The sequence below is a fragment of the Protomyctophum bolini genome (assembly GCF_963924005.1).
Source record: "Protomyctophum bolini genome assembly, chromosome: 5".
Lineage (NCBI taxonomy): Eukaryota > Metazoa > Chordata > Actinopteri > Myctophiformes > Myctophidae > Protomyctophum > Protomyctophum bolini.
The window spans coordinates 7534603-7551719 of NC_137866.1; the positions used below are offsets into that span (position 1 = coordinate 7534603).

Here is a 17117-nt window from a genome sequence, read left to right on the forward strand (position 1 = left end):
TTAGGCTACTAAGTAGCTCTACATGGGTACAATAAATGGCTATAAAATCAAGACTTTTTGCACACCTACAAACTAAAGTAACAGGTGTGTAGAAGAAATCCAAAGGCCAATCACCCTGGCTCATACATCATACATTGTCTCATACATGACCCCTGGGGGTCCCTGACCCCACTTTGAGAATCACACTGATCTAGGTAGGGGCTGCCTGCCGCTTAGACAATTAAGTATGGGCTATACTTGGGGTAACAGTTAATTTAATCAATCATAAAAACATAATACATGACATGAAACTATTTATTTAAATAATTATATATATATATATATATATATCCCCTTCTCCACCCCACCGCCCATGGGTGGCCAGCTCATTAAAGCCTGCTGCCTAGGTTATTATTAGGTTATTAAAGAAAATGCGATTTTTGGTTTCGTTTCCTCTGAACACCGGTACGTGGCGCACAGACTAGTGTGACTGTGTGTAACCTCGCGTCACCAGGCTTTCCACGGGTTCCACCTCGGAGGAAAACAGTGTGTGTGGGCGGCACACAAACACTCACTCAGACAACAGTGTTGAAACCATGACTGTCCCATGATCCCGTGCCGTCCATACATGTCAGTCTATCCTCGGTCGGAGACGTTTCTAACCGCCCAACTGGAATACACATTACCCAAGGATTCAGAACGCATTCATTCAGTGACAACTGACAACAAGACAAGTGCAACTTGACGATCGAGCAGAGTATAGTTTCCTGAAGCATGGCCATGGCTCAAACAAATGTACAATCCAAGATGAAAATTAAATTATCCGAGATCTGCAGAATTGGCTTAGATTTCTTTGAGTTTTTGAAAGAGACTGATCGAGCAGAAATACAAGACAAGAGTCAACTAAAAGACATCTATAATCTTGAGTTCAGGAACAGGTGAGTTTTGGTTTCAGATATTAAAGCAGTTAAACAGCTGTCAACAGTCGCTGTTAACCTAATCACTGTTATATTTCAGAATTGGCAAGAAAGGACGCAAAGATCCAGGCTTTGGTACTGTTCTTCATGCTCTGAAAATGTACTACAAAGTCAAGATCTCAAGGAAACCGATGAAAGTTCGTTTCACCTCCGAGGTGAGCATGCCTTCTTTTATCATCGCAAGTTCGCAACTTCTCATTTAAAAAAAAAAACACTAAGTGTTATTTGTTTTAGAGCCTCCCCTTGGCTCAAAATAGCCTATGTTGTGTATTTTATCGATGTTTACATAATTTATATCTACGAGTCTTACGACCCCTTGTGGTCCCTGCACGTTCATCAGTAAAGCCCGCAGTTCTCCGAACATGTACAAAATGAAACAAATTAGACGCTTGCCCAGTTGCCCCAAATGTTAACCAGCGCAGCGCAGTCTCTGTGCAATGTATTAGTCCATATATTTGAATAGATATGTGTTTTAATCCCGTCTGTGGCTGAACGCCGTTTTCCCCATCTATACTTCCTGTTTACATTGAGTGTAATATTGCATTGAATTGAATTGAATTGTAATAAGTGTAATATTACACTGAGGGCGGGGGATGCGCCCCCGCCCTCACTACCGCTCAATGAGCCAGGGAACTTCCAACGGGACTGCGTTTTTCGCAGAGCTTTCGCCTATGTAGGCGTGTTTTTTAGGTTATTCTGTGAGGTTAGGTTTCTGGTTTAGGAAATAGCAACTTGCCCAAATGTGCTGACCTCATCACATTGGGCAAGAGAAGAGGCTACGGCCGTTTTTAGCCCGCAAAACTAATGCTTGGAATGGATTCAGAATCATGTAAAACCCCTAGCTGATTGATTGAAATATTTATTAACAGTTTGCAGAATTACAGTACATTTCAAGCACAAACTCAATACAAAGACTGTTAACTGTGAGTGGACGACCCAATTAAGCATTACACTTGTTTACAACAGGGTCCACCATGTTCAATTCATCAAAACATTTAGAGACGTACAAATAGACACTTCTATATAGTTAAAGAACAGAATAGGAATTCATCATAAAGGAAGCAAAAAGGGAAAAGAAACATACAGTGAGGGGAAAAAAAGGGGGGGGGGGGGGGGGGATTCAGATTTTACGGGGGCCAGTTTCGAATTGCAGCCATCCGTAGGTGCCCTTTGAGAGCGGTTTTGAAGGAGTCAAGGGATTCACATGTCTTAATGACATGTTGGTAGGGCATTCCACATTTTGGTGGCATAGGAGCGAAAATAATTTAGTCCCTTGTTAGTGCCGAATCTGGGTTGTACATTGTTTGTTGCACTCCCTCTGGTGTTGTGGGTGTGGACTTTGTCTGGTCCATAGCTCTAATGCTTCTATGATTCTACCCCTGAATTTACCATGATCCACAATTGATATAATACTCTAAAATAATGTTATTTGGATGAACCTAAGGATCATAAAAAACCTTGAACGATTACTTTTGCCATTTCTTTTGGGTCAAATCTAAGGCCCTTTCCCAATTCCTTTTTTAACCCTACCCCTCAGCCCTTCCCCTTGGCCCTACATAATGAGTGTCAAGGGGATAAATCATCCCCCTACCCCTTGTCCCTACATAATGAGTGTCAAGGGGTAGGGGGATAAATCATCCCCCTAGGAATTGGAATGTCCCTAAATATTGAACGTCGTAGATATTGATACAACCTGTTCTCAGAAAATAGCTGATCTGCAAGCTCACTACAGGCCAGTCGTCCCCAAACTTTTTCATGTCAAGGACCCCCAAATTGACACTAATTAGCCCACAGACCCCCATTTGAAGAGATAATTATGCCAGGGACCGCATATATTTTTACGAATCTAGCAGTGTCACGGACCGCCAGTGTGACATGCATTAGTCCATGGACCCCCATTTGATGGCATTTCTGTCTCTGGGACCCCCAATTTATATTGTAAAATCAATGTTAATTAACTCTGAGAGTCCATTTGGTTACAAACTATAATTTAGCTGGGGACTCCCTGGAACTCTCTCAAGGACTCCTGGGGGAGCAGCTGGACATGGAATTGTTTATGGAATTTGTAGTGAGATTCAACACTATTAATTGATCCTTCTCCTCCTAGGTGAAAGCCATATATGAGGACCAGTGGCATTCACACAGGAGTCAGCAGAATTTGGCTGCCCAGAATTTGGCTGCCCAGAATGGAGCATCCATATGGTTTCCAAGGGGTTGGAACATCGTTGAACAGCAGACTGGGGTTCTAGCCCGAAGGAAATTTGCCAGAGATCTTATGGACAAACTCAATCTAAACATGTAAGAGGACAGAGAATTGCTTATACAATAGTCATATATGCAGTAAGCTGCTCTTGCTCTATGATTAGGCTATGTATGGTTTTGCTTCATTTTGTGACTACAGGTTGCTGAAATTAGTGTGTGACTCTTTTTTATGGAAATCTTGTATAACAAATTTTTGCTCATGTGACTTTTAGTTATTTTAAATCTCTTTCATGTCAACCATGTTTCAAAGTAAAATTCAGAGTTCTGCTATTCATGCAATCACAAGCACACACAAGCACACTGCCTGACTACTTTGTAACTGTCTGTTACATATAATCATGAATGTATTATGCACACTAATCTGCTATTGCTTGGCTTTAGTGACATGCCAGTACAATAATGTTGTGATGTTGTATCCACACACTAGGGCTGAGTTCATCTCGGACAAACATGGTATCTGCATCACCTCAGACCATGATTTTGAGAATGGCAAGGTGGTAGGTGTTGAAGGTGAAGTAGGTGTTGGAGGCGTGTATGAGGTGCGTGTCGAAATTAGTACGGTTGAAACTAAATATTCTTGTGGATATTGTTGAATGGACTACGGTACTATCGATTAGTTGGACTACACTACATCGATTAGTTGGGGGGGGGGGGGGGGGCTCAGTAGTACAGTAGTCTGAGGCAATAGTCAGAGCATTATAGAGCATTATTGTTACAGTGTGAGGCAATAAGGGAGTTTCATGCATACTGTACACTGAAAGTACATTAACGGTGCAGAAAGCATAGCCATAATATTGAGGAATATGTGCAATTATTTCGAGCATGGGTGTGCTGTGAGACCTGGCCAACGCTGACTTGAAGTTCATGAGCATCGTTCCTGATTCTGGTAGAAGGATTAAACACTAACAGAGTGCATTGGTTATTTTTTATAATAGTTTTTGAAAAAGTTTTGAACATTTTCACTTATGATGGCAGGACCAAAATAATTATGCCGTTAACTGCAGCCGTGTTGTACTTGACACAGTCCATTTATGCTACTCGATTACTGTATTATTTAATTAAAATCGGCAAGATTGTGATATACAGTATATAGAGTTCCATTGTTGAGTGACTTTTGTTCTTCTCGCTGTAACAGCATGTGGTCCATCTGTATGTGGAGAACACAGGGACAGAACCAGTCTGTTTCACCTACTACAGTCCTCTACATTGGCTAAAGTATTTCTTTCTGGAGGATGAACATAGAGTGACCCGTGCCAACCCACTGAAACTGAAACCAGGTAAATTTACACAACTATTCATAGCTCTACTAACACTTTGATATGAATGCATCACATTAATAATTTTGTTATGTTTTATGTATTTTTGTCTAGGCGATAGCTATGAAATCAAAGTGCTCTTCCGTACCAGTTTAGTAGGTTACTATCCGGCCACGTTGGCCTTTGAGTTCAAAGCAGACCTGCCATCCTCCACTGCCTTCCACATTTTGCGCAGTATTGAAGCCAAATGTGTTACATCTTTTGCAAAGGAGCTGGGCCCCGAAGCCCCTTACAGACCTCGCATCATTGCTCCTTTGACAACTGAAGATCTGACAAGCATTATTGTGGATGGCATTCCACCTGAGAGGTACGCCAAACACTCCTTATGTTGATGACTAGAAGTGGAATGTAAATCTTAATTTCTACACAGTCATTCATCCTTTTCTTTTTAATTGTCTCCTGTACTCAGTTTGACAGTGTCACGCCTCAATATGGAAGTTCGTCTGAAACAGTATGCGGTTCCAGCATACATGACACAGCTGGTGATGTCACTGAAGAACCCACATTCTGTCCGTGATGCAAGGTAAATGCAAGGTTGCATATTATCCATCTTTCCCTAATTGCAACATCAACACCTTATGCGTCTCATGATTGTCTTTATTGACCATAGACAGCCCTACCCCAGTGCTGAAGTTTTCTTTTTACCCTGCTACATCTTGGTAGTAAGTAAATCATTGGCCAGTAACACGTGCCATACATTCTCATTCTCACACTCTCAAGTGCTGTGTAAGGGTATTCAGAGGATCTACTGTATGAAGTGCTGTGTTCATAGAAAGCATTTTGTTTACTGTCATCATGTCATTTGCATTATCTTAATACAAATAGCTTAACCAAAATAGCTTACAGACAAATAACTCCGTCAAGAGAAAGGGTAGGAGTGTGTGTGAGTGCATACTGTAGTTGCATCTGCTTCTCTTCTGCCATGTTTGTTAATCTCATCCGCCTCTTCCTTGATTGTGATTGGTTGTTAAAACAAAGTGACATTGGTGAGTGTCGCTCCTGCAAATGTTAAACTACTTTCTACTCAAGATGCCCAGAGCACACAACCAAAAACTCTAGCCGCTAGGCAGTTAAAAAAAATGCTTTCTATATACACAGCCTCTAGTCTAAATATACATAGTAATCTATGGTCATTTTTAAATGCTGGTTATAGTCCAGCGATCTGTCCACTACAGTGTTAACCAACATTCCCTATCTCATCCTCTCTATTGGAAATGTGCAATATTAGATACACTGTACTTGACACTAAAGAAATGTGATTTCACTTGATACCCTTTCATATGTTATGTAGAGAATCTAACGTTTTTGTGACAGGCTTGGCTTATCTGTACTGTTTTGGGGACAGACACTAGGCTGACAGGAAATGGGGGAGTGACATGCAGTAAGGGCCGTCGAACCCGCGGCACACTGCCAGACTCGGGCTACCGGCCAAGGTGCCTGGACTGCTGAGCCACGGCCCAGGCCGGCTTATCTGTAATGTTTATGTATTGAGTGCTGTACTGTATATATGTAATCCCAGGTGTGAATATGTGCAAGACACTATTTGCCAGAAGTGTGGGTGAACTGTCTCTGAATATGAAACAACATGGCTTGTATTCTGGATTACATATTAACATACACTGCGCATTCTTGTAGAAAGTCCTTGCTTGAGAGTCCATTGAGCGAGGAGAACTACTGTAAGAAGTTCCAGTTGATGCTGTTTCTGGAGGATATTCAGATGACACTGGACATCAGGAGATACAACATCCCCAATGCTGACAGAGGACACGCCTCCATGGTCCGAGACAAGAGACTTCTCGTTTTGGAGGTTAGTTTGAATCACACACGCAGTGGTGTAAAGTCACTAAGCACATTTACTGTACAATTTTGAGGTATTTTATTGACTTTACTGGAGTATTTTTGATTTTTGGTACTTTCATCCCAGAGGCAAATATACTTATAGAGTATTTCTACATCGCAGTATAGATACTTATATATATAATGTAGTACTTTTTCCAACACTACACGCACACACACACACACACACACACACACACACACACACACACACTCATTCATCCTCTCCTGTTAGGTTGAAGGTGTGTCTGAGAACCGTCCATCTGTGCTTCGTGGGGACCAGCTGCTTGTCAAACCAAGAGGGGAAGAAGGAGTGAAATACAGAGGCTATGTCCACAGTGTGGAGCTGGACCAAGTCAAGCTGGGCTTCAGCAAAGAGTAAGCCCAAGACGGCGTAGCAAATAGCAATAGAATAACAATACAGAGTACTATGTGATATATTTTATACTCCATTAGCATCAGTGTACGTCGTTCCTCTTTTCCTAATAGTTCAAAAGAATAAAAGTCTGCACGACGACATTACTCCTGTTAAGTTTACTTTAACACATTTATTGCCAGATTAATTAATTAACAATTAATTGATTGTGGCTTTAAAAAGGCCCACTTCACTGCCAGTGATTTTCACTAACCTTTGAAGGATCACCCGATCGTGAACGTAGCTCCATTGCACAAACGTGTGCCTTAAAATAGTGCGATCGAATGTCCTAACGTCGGAAAATATTCCACAATCATCAGTGACAACAAGGAAGAAAAACACACACAGCCATTGCCACTGCCACCATTGTCCATAGCATTCCATTGGAGACCCGATTACCCAGCAGCCCCCAGAAGCTAGCGTCACTTGTCGGTCCTGTGTTTCATATCTGCTGTAATGGCAGGACAACTGATTTCCCCCACATTCACACAAATAAATACATTCAGCAGCTCATGCAGTTTGTTGTGAATTGGACTGCAGGCTGCTGGCTCGCTTCATAGATGACATGAAGTTCAGTGTGGAGTTCACAGTCAACCGTCTGATGATGCGCGTCCAGCACAGAGCACTGGAGTTCGTGGCTAAACACAGGCTGGGAAAGGTGCTGTTTCCCAACACGGCCATCTCCATAGACCAGCAACAACTACAGCTACCCACACTGAGGTTAGTCATCCAGGCATATATCCATCATCAACCACATGATCCCGTCATCACCACTGCCCTAAACATGTAGTGTTGTTGCTAGTAGGATTATTACTACTAGCAAAGTACCCTACACGGAAGTACCTGGGAGGAAGTGTTGTTTCTAAACAAGGGGGCATTTCTTTTTCCAGATGGTTTCCAAGATTGCTAATCATATTATGAACCCTATTGTTTCTATTCTGGTTCAAACATTTGGCGAAAAAAGCACCAGTTCACAATGCAGATTGATCATTGATCATTTGTACGTATTGTGACCACTAGTGCTGAAGCCATACCAGATAAACTGATGGTTCTGCCTTTCTCTCTGTAGGCTTTTTGACAGAAATCTGGAGAAGAATCCTGAGCAGTACGCAGCCGTGCAACACATAGTAGCAGGGTCTTCGAAACCTGCCCCTTATCTGCTGTTTGGACCACCTGGCACAGGTATATTTGATTTATTCTGATTATTAAAACCGGTGTGCCATTTTAGATTTGAACCACTTTAACCATTATTTTATACTTTGGCTCATATCGTGCCACACTATATGAGCTTGTAGGTAAAGTCATGAAAAATTGTGAATATATTATATTTTTAAGCGAACATTTTCAACTGAAATCTTTGCTTCCCTATCCCCTGTGTCCCTGGAAACAAAATATATTGAGATGGGGGTCAGTGGCAACCTGGCATGGCCAGACTAATATCACAGGGTGGTTACAAACAGATTCAAACGTCACAGCCAAAAGGTCTCACTTTGAATAGTGGGCTCTGATTGGTCACCCACAACTCTAGGGTGAAATGTAATTCAAACGGAAGAGTGCCAGACCAATCTCCCCAGGGATGTTCTTTTCCTGGGGAAGATTTGTCTGGTTTCCAGGCTAGGTCGGCGCCCAAATACATAATTGTTGACACACGTATATGTAAAAATTAGAAGGTGTTTTGGAATCTGCCTCAGGTCTAAATGGTTTACCACTTAAATCCACCAGTGTTCTCTCTGCTACGGGGATGGAGAAGGCGTTGGCAGGTTAATAATGGGGGGTGCATTTGAGTAATTGTCTTCCCCCATCAAATCTCCTTCCTGCTGCTGTTTGTTTGTCAGGCAAAACGGTGACCGTGGTCGAGGCCATCAAGCAGATCCAGAAGACCCAGGGTTCCTGCCACATCCTGGCCTGTGCTCCGTCCAACAGTGCCACCGACCTCCTCTGTAAGAAGATCGTGGAGCATGTAGACCCACACACGGTGTTCCGCATGTACGCCAGCAGCCGGAACCCTGGACTTGTTCCCGTAGAACTACGGGTCAGTACTTAACATTGAACGTCCTTGCAGACTGAGGCGTGTTTCTGATTTCTTTACACCTGTTTTCTTCTTAGTTTAATTTCATTCTCTCTTTTTGTTCAGTGAAGCACTAAACCACGTCACATTTGTAACCTCATGAGCCATTCCTCACGCTTGTATTATGTGTGCATGCTATATGTCTTTTCATAGGATTGCTGCAACCTGGAAGGAGATACATATGTGTATCCCGCGAAAGAGGAGCTGATGAAGTACAAGATCATAGTCACCACTCTGATCACTGCTGGAAGGTAGCTAATGATAGATGCTAACGTTTACGGTGTATTTCACCTGGATAGATAGATACTTTATTTGTCCTTTCGGAAATTTGTTTTGTGCACAGCAGTCATCAGGATATACATAAAACATGCAAACAAACAGATCACACAGTACATAGACAATAAAGAAACAGTGCCAACAGAAGGCCACCAGTCATAGTTCCAAGAGGCATCACATCACACTATATGCACGGAACTGAGACGGGGCCTGCTTGTTCATAAGTCCTATACTTATGGGAACAAACGATCTTGAGGCCCTAGCCTGCAGGGAAGGTACCATATACCGTCGCCCTGATGGTAAAAGATGGTATTGGCTGTGTAACGGGTGTGTGTTGTCCCTAGTAATGGCTTTCCCCTTCCCTGGAGACGGTTAAGAAGGTAGCAAACCTCTATTTACTGCTATTGACACCCTGTTCTCATCCTTAACCCCACATACTGTATTAACCACCACAATGCTAAAAGCTAACTAGAAATGTGTGATCAGTAGAAGGCATAGGAGGGATTCATGCCCTGATGTCCTTGTTCAGATACAGCTGTGTAGCTCTCATTCTACAATACATGCCATTACTTTTTCAGTGTCATGTACAATTGACTACCACCTTCAGCAGCCGTAATGTCAATGACACTACAGTGCTTACTTCCTCACACAAATTGTTATACATGCACCAAATACCAAGACATTTCAATATCTACATTATATGTTATATTATCCAAAGTGCCGACATATCCTATCTCCTGTTTCTGTACCGTGAAGTGGTTTGATCTCATCTCCCAGCCATGATGCATAACTTAAGTACAGCCCACATGGCGCTGGTGGGCTGTACCCACAAGTGCCAAGTAGGGAGGCATTGGGTCCCATTTTTATAGTCTTTGGTATGACCCGGCTGGGGAATTGAACCCTGACCTCCCAATCTCAGGGTTGACACTCTGCAGTGGACACCTGCATCATTAAGCAGGTACATTACTTTCTAATGTATTTGTATGACATTCTGTGGTCTCTCTCTCTCTCTCTCTCTCTCATGTGTACAGGCTGGTTACTGGAGGGATCCCCCCAGGCCACTACACACACGTGTTTGTGGATGAGGCTGGACACGCTGTGGAGACGGAATGCTTAATCCCACTGGCAGGTAAAAGATAAATACAATTATCATGTGTTTAAGTTGTGTTTATGCTGTATCCACTCATTTATGATCCATGGAACACATTCAGGGCTACTCCATGCTGAGTCTGGTCAGGTAGTGCTGGCGGGAGACCACAAGCAACTTGGACCCATCCTCAGATCTCCACTGGCAATCAAATATGGCATGGGTACGTGCTGCCCCTTCTCTCTCTCTCTCTCTCTCTCTCTCTCTCTCTCTCTCTCACACACACACGTGCGTGTGTGTGTGTGTGTGTGTGTGTGTGTGTGTGTGTAGCTGAAATTGCTGATGTTTGCCCTGTGGAGTTCCCAGAAGTTTTATTTTTTGCCACTATTTGCAGATGTCTCCTTGTTGGAGCGTCTGATGAGGGATTTCCCTCTGTACCAGAAGGAGCAAGAGAAGTTCAACAATCGCTTTGTCACCAAACTGCTGAAGAACTACAGGTAACGTAGTGTTTACTGGGTCATTTTGACACAATCGTGACTGAAAGTATGTGTGTTTATTTTAGACTTCCTCTAAGCTTGTCATATCGTTGCTATGGGGCAGAAACCGCTCATGTCTATATTTTATGTATTTCTTTTGTTGAATGACAAAAGTAGCAGTAACAGCGGATGCTATTTGTACTATTTTGCAATTTGAAGCCTGAAAAGTAACAGTTTTGGACATGAGGTATGAGGTTTCCACCCGACAGCAGCGATGTGTTTTATTGATGTTTTGCTGTGTCAGGTCCCATCCTGCCATCCTGAAGATTCCCAATGAGATGTTCTACGACGGAGAGCTCCAAGCATGTGCTGATGAGATGCTACGCAACTCCTACTGCGGGTGGGAATACCTGCCCAAAAAGGTAATTCATACACATACTGGCAGTGAGCACAAGAAATGTAGCACTGATCAGTCCGGCGGTTTGTGAGATTAGCTCCAGACAGCAGTGTTGTTTTTGGCAGGAAATTTCTATTTTAGTTTAGTCATAGTCTTTGGAATAAAACGTATTTAGTTTTAGTCACCTGGAGTGTTAGTCTAGTTTTAGTCGACTAAATATCATAAGATTTTAGTCGACTAAATCTACAGTCGATTTTAGTCGACTAAAATGTATTTTGGCGGGCCTTGATACCGTCGTAATGGCTGAAATGACTTATACTGGATTTCTTGTCCACTAGTCCCTTCCTAACATTTTAGTCAAGTTTTTATTTGTTGACGAAATTGTCAGTATATTCACTGTATACTTAGTTTTAGTCATAACTTCGTTTGTCTTTAGTTTCCATGTATTTTTCCTCAGTGGGAAAAGGTAGTCGACGAACACTTTTTTTGTCTTAGTTTTAGTCGACGAAATCAACACTGGCTCTGGAGAGTCAAACATACCTGATAGAAGGCTAGCCTCCTGTAGGGCCACGGTGTAAAAATGTTACCCTCCTTTACAGTAAGGAGAGAGATAGAGACACCCCTTTAGAGAAGCTCCGTTACAGTAAGGAGAGAGATAGAGAAGCTCCTTTACAGTAAGGAGAGAGATAGAGAAGCTCCTTTACAGTAAGGAGAGAGATAGAGAAGCTCCTTTACAGTAAGGAGAGAGATAGAGAAGCTCCTTTACAGTAAGGAGAGAGATAGAGAAGCTCCTTTACTGTAAGGAGAGAGATAGAGAAGCTCCTTTACTGTAAGGAGAGAGATAGAGAAGCTCCTTTACAGTAAGGAGAGAGATAGAGAAGCTCCTTTACAGTAAGGAGAGAGATAGAGAAGCTCCTTTACTGTAAGGAGAGAGATAGAGAAGCTCCTTTACTGTAAGGAGAGAGATAGAGAAGCTCCTTTACTGTAAGGAGAGAGATAGAGAAGCGAGTCCCAGGAAAACCCTAACATCCCTATTCTGCGATTGGCTTTTTTCAGCAAATATATTTTTGTGTCCATCCATCCATTCATCCATCCCACATATTTTGTATGGTAGTGTAATTTAGTGTAGCCATAGGCAACAGAGAGAAGAAATTTCACAACGATCCCTCATTCATTCAGAAATGTCTAACTTAGTATATTAATGAAGTAATTTCATTGCACAGGTTCAAATGCCCCCAACATTTGCCCTGTTCTAATCAGGTCACAATGTCTGTGAACCTCCTGTCAAGTCCATACAGTGTCTCTAGCAACCGCAATACACCTGTCAGAAGAAGTATAGCAACCCCCCACCAGAAGTGTCACTTCTGTTTCTGTCACTTGCAGAAAGGAATTCATTTTCAAGTGACGAACGAAATGCGTCAGTGAGTGACGCAGTCCTAAAACAATCTATAAAGTCAGCTTCACTGTCTCTCAGAACTTCCCGGTGATCTTCCACGGGGTGACGGGCATTGATGAGCGCGAGAAGAGCAGTCCTTCATTCTTCAACGTAGCAGAGGTGGAGGTGCTGATCTACTACCTGAAGAAACTCCTTGAGACACAGGGCAAGAAGGGCCTTGCTACCATCTCACCCCACGAGATAGGTATCATTGCTCCCTACAGGAAACAGGTGGGAATACAATACACTTCCATTGCCATGCAGCTGCGAGCACTGTATTTTATGCGCAGCACAGGCAGAAATATACCACAATTCATTATACTGTATGGGTGGAAATGATGGAAATGTATTCAAATCTGGAATGAAATGAGGTGATTTATTGTTTTTTTTGTACTGTAGGTGCAGAAAATCCGAAAGGCCCTTCAGAAGGTGGAAAAGGACCTTAAAGTGAAGAACATGCAACACCTAAAGGTACGCACAGCTTGTTCACTATTCACAGCTAATGAGAAATAAACAGTATCAGCGATGTGATATTCCATAAATTACTCTGTGCGTGTGCGCGCGTGTGTGTGTGTGTGTGTGTGTGTGTGTGCGTGTGCGCGCGTGTCAGGTTGGTTCAGTGGAGGAATTCCAAGGCCAGGAGAGAAGGGTGATTCTGGTGTCTGCAGTTCGTAGCAGCCGCAAATACGCGGAGTTTGATCAAAAGTTCTCCCTGGGCTTTGTGAAGAATGAGAAGGTATGAGTTATGTATCAAACACAGGTGCACGTGTGCCGTGCACGCAGACTGGTAAAGTAGTATCTTGATACACGTTTTCTCTTCCTTTGTCAGAGGTTCAATGTGGCGTTAACTCGAGCCAAGGCCCTGCTGATAGTGGTGGGGAACCCCATAGTGCTGAGGTCAGACCCTACGTGGGAGAGGTGGGTACCACTAGTGTACACAATGTCACCAGTTCCATAAAGCAGTGGTCTTAATGATATCGACCCTCAAATTAATGTACCCAAAATACATATAATGTATAAATGTCATACTAAACTGTCTATGTAGAACTTGCAATGTTCTATTAATGTTAATTTACTACTAACTAACCACATTGTCTTCCCCAACCCCCCCCCCCCCCTCTCTTCCCTGATACACACACACACCTCAGGTTTATCCAGTACTGTAGGGATGAAGGAGGCTACACTGGTGTCTCTGACACAGAGGACATCGAGCAGGTAGAGACTAGATTGGTCCAACTCTTCGCCCAGTTGGAAGTTACAGGTGAGACACACACACACACACACACACACACACACACACACACACACACACACACACACACACACACACGACAATCTTCTTGTGAATCAATGTATTGGTATTTCTTTTTAATAATGGTAATGTAATCTTCCCCTCCCTTCCCTTCTGTTGTTGCCTCCTAGTGGATGACCTGTGAGCTGGCAGAGACTGGAGAGGCTGATTCTCAATTCCATTTGGTTGCTTCACTTAGAGTTGAGTCTGAAATTTGGAAAAATCTCCAACGTTTGGAACATTTTCAATAAGTTATACTTTTTTTATTATTATTATTTTATTTTAATTAATTTGTTTGTTATAAATCTTCTCTTCTGGGGGTCCCTGCATGGAACAAAACATTGTGAGATGGTGGTCCTCCATGGCCAAATATATATATATATATACTTCCGTAGGCTTTCCAGGTCTAAATGGGGTCAGACACTCACTTACGTGAGTGGGGGGGGGAAAGATCGTCCTTCAGGTTCTTTGAAATCGTTTTCAAGTCCTCGTTGAGGTCATGGGGGACTGCTTGTACCTGGTGATTAAAAACAACTATGTCTAACTCTATTTATGTCTAAATAGACATATTTGAACATTTTCAGCAGAACCAAAGACATTGAACCATAGTGGAACATTATATGCAAATTCAAATTAATGTTGAATGGGCTTATTATACTAAAGGAGGTTGGCATGTCCATGTCTCATCAAATCAGTATCAATTTTAAAATATTGCTGCACACAAAAGTCTGAGTAGATGAAAATGAACCCAAAAGTTAAATGAAAATAATTTTATTACCCTGATTGTTGACGTTTTGGTGGAGAATACCTTTATATTTGTTTTCCAAATGTTTTTGTTTCTTTCTTTTCTTAATGTCTTTGCTGCTCATATGTGATTTATCACCAAATGGTGATCTTATTTAGCCTCTGTGAGCCTGATGGATGGAGAGAGGCTAGGGGTTGTTCAGTTCTGTCCTGTTTAATGGAATGGATGCGACAGCTGACCCAATAAGATGTTTGCATTAAATGACAAGTTTACAATTAATAATTGTAATTGAGTAAGAGTAAGATTTATTGTATCCACACTGCCTTTCTGGAGTTCGGTGGTTCTCTGATTTATATGAATAAATGGAAGTTGAGTTTCCAATGAATTCAGTTGTTGACTTTGTTTTCCCAAGTCATCCTGATTTATTACAGTGTGTCATCACATAGGAAGTCAATGGTATTTATTACAGTAGGTCACCAGTCCAACAGGTTATGGCAGTCACACCAGAAACGAAAGTAAGCGTCTCTCGATCTGGCACCACGTCAGATGTGTGGACACTGGACACAAGCAATGTAGTAGATTATGTAACCCATCAAAGGATCTCATTGACCCCTACAAACCAAATAGAACACCAGTGCGTTTACAGTATGCAAAAATGCTTACTGTCCCAAAAATATCAAAAGTTACAAATTATAGGAGGCAGGGCGTTTAGGTCCCAGGCACCTCAGCTGTGGAACCTTCTCCCGGCTTCGGTCCGTGGGGCTGACACGCTCTGCACATTCAAGACTAGGTTGAAAACCTTTCTCTACGACAAAGCCTATAGCTAGACTTGCCTCCGGGTCTAGCTGGATACCATAGTCATACATTGTTGTGTGGGTTTGTCTCCCAGCAGTACTTGTAATATACACTATATAGGCTCCAGTAAGGCCTGCCACTAATCCAACATCCGGGGAATCTCTCCCCGGAGTCTCTTTTCGTCCTCCCCGTCGCAGTTCTGTGGACCTCTAATATTAAACCCCAACTGACGGCCGAGTGTGACCGTGGATCAGGCCCCTTCATGGAGCCCACCAGAAGTGTGACCTGACCCGGCCTCACAGAGCTCGACCTGGACCAGATGTGGACCAGACCCCTCCACGGAGCCCACCTGCCTATTTCTCTGTCTTTTTCTCTCTCTGTCTATCTCTCCCTCTACCCCCCCGACACGGTCGAGGCAGATGGCCGCGGCCGCCCACCCTAGAGTCGGGTTCTGCCTGACGTTTCTTCCTAAAGGGGAGTTTTTCGTTACCATTGTCGCAATATTGCTTGCTCTGGGTGGATCTTTGTTGGTTGTAAAGTGTCTTGAGACAACTTGTTGTGATTTGACACTATAATAAAATTGAATTGAATTGAATTGAAAAGTAGGAATGAAAGTTTCCTTAAGTTAAATTATCCCGCCAAGAACTTTAGTATTTTTTATTTTCTTTTATATATTTTTTATCCCACGATTTTGTAACCCATTTTTCACCCCTGTGTCAATCGTCTAATGTGTTCATGGGCTCTACACACCGTCCGCCAACCTAGTCCCCATATATGGGAGACAAGGGGAGAGCAACGGACTTGAACTCATGCTTCCTTCATGCCTGAGTGTCCAAGTTGCTCCTTTACACCTTACATGGGGGAGTTTCCCTGGTTGGACGTACATTTTACATTTTACATTTTAGGCATTTAGCAGACGCTCTTAATCCAGAGCGACTTACATTAAGCAAGAACAAAAGCATGGGAATACATCACATAAAGACATTTATCATGAAACATGCGTAGCTAAGAAAGTAACAGTGGAATATCTATAATGAAACTATACATATAAGCTATACATCTATACTACTATGCTACACATATGTACTATGACGTAGCGCGTGGAAGGAACACGTTATTCCAACCAGTTCCTTTCCCCTCCATCAGGCGCCCCGGCTGGCCAGGGGGAGGCAAGAAGAACCTTAGTATTGATGAGAGAATATCCTACAGGTACCATGTTCTTACAACTGTACATTCTGAGTAGCCGCAATTTGCAACTCTAGATTTTTTTTATAATAGGATGAATCTGGAGTCAACCCTCCATTGACTCCCTACTCATCCAATTTGCGTTTGCGATCTGCTTGTATTAAATTACGTTAAACTCACCATCATTGCAGCTCTAGGCCAAGCTTGAATTATCCTCTTTCAATCTGCCGGGCTTTTGTTTCATAAAAATCCACCGTAGACATGTTATGAGCTACTTTCTGTCAAGAAATTATGTGCAGGTGATTATTTTTCTAAGTGTTGCAGTTTGGAAGCACTCATTTTTGTTAATGCCTCCTGCATTATGTGCAATTTCTAAACGGGTGATACGCAGGTCCGTTCAGTGACTTACGATGAGTGCAAAGTTTACTATGAAAACCTGCATCTCCCGTTTGTTCATCACGCCTCCATATAGGGTCACGTCTCGTGACACATATACTGTATGCCCGTCTCCATATATGGAGATCACGAAACTGACCTCATCATACCCTGGATAGCTATACATGGAGAAGACTGGATT

The 17117-nt window shown here is 42.5% G+C and overlaps 1 protein-coding gene across 1 annotated transcript; it reads left to right on the forward strand.

Annotated features, from left to right (window-relative positions):
• The first annotated feature begins 542 nt into the window (after window positions 1–542).
• LOC308315756 (putative helicase mov-10-B.1) lies at window positions 543–14003 on the forward strand. Its single transcript, XM_080763886.1, has 23 exons — window positions 543–917; window positions 997–1111; window positions 3064–3254; window positions 3646–3757; window positions 4354–4495; window positions 4589–4841; window positions 4944–5057; window positions 6170–6341; window positions 6606–6748; window positions 7326–7505; window positions 7855–7967; window positions 8621–8817; window positions 9007–9104; window positions 10161–10258; window positions 10341–10439; window positions 10611–10713; window positions 10997–11114; window positions 12564–12755; window positions 12924–12995; window positions 13135–13260; window positions 13354–13442; window positions 13673–13785; window positions 13947–14003. Exons 1-23 carry the CDS (start codon window positions 754–756, stop codon window positions 13958–13960), a joined length of 3018 nt encoding a protein of 1005 aa, XP_080620012.1. The 5' UTR covers window positions 543–753; the 3' UTR covers window positions 13961–14003.
• The last annotated feature ends 3114 nt before the right edge of the window (window positions 14004–17117 follow it).

What these genes read in the sequence shown, in the direction of transcription:
- LOC308315756 (XM_080763886.1), top strand. Translation starts at nt 754, where the DNA reads ATGGCCATGGCTCAAACAAATGTACAATCCAAGATGAAAATTAAATTA. An exon ending in CCCACTGAAACTGAAACCAG is followed by an intron (nt 4,496 to 4,588) that starts GTAAATTTACAC and finishes ATTTTTGTCTAG; the next exon opens with GCGATAGCTATGAAATCAAA. An exon ending in GTTTGGACCACCTGGCACAG is followed by an intron (nt 7,968 to 8,620) that starts GTATATTTGATT and finishes TTTGTTTGTCAG; the next exon opens with GCAAAACGGTGACCGTGGTC.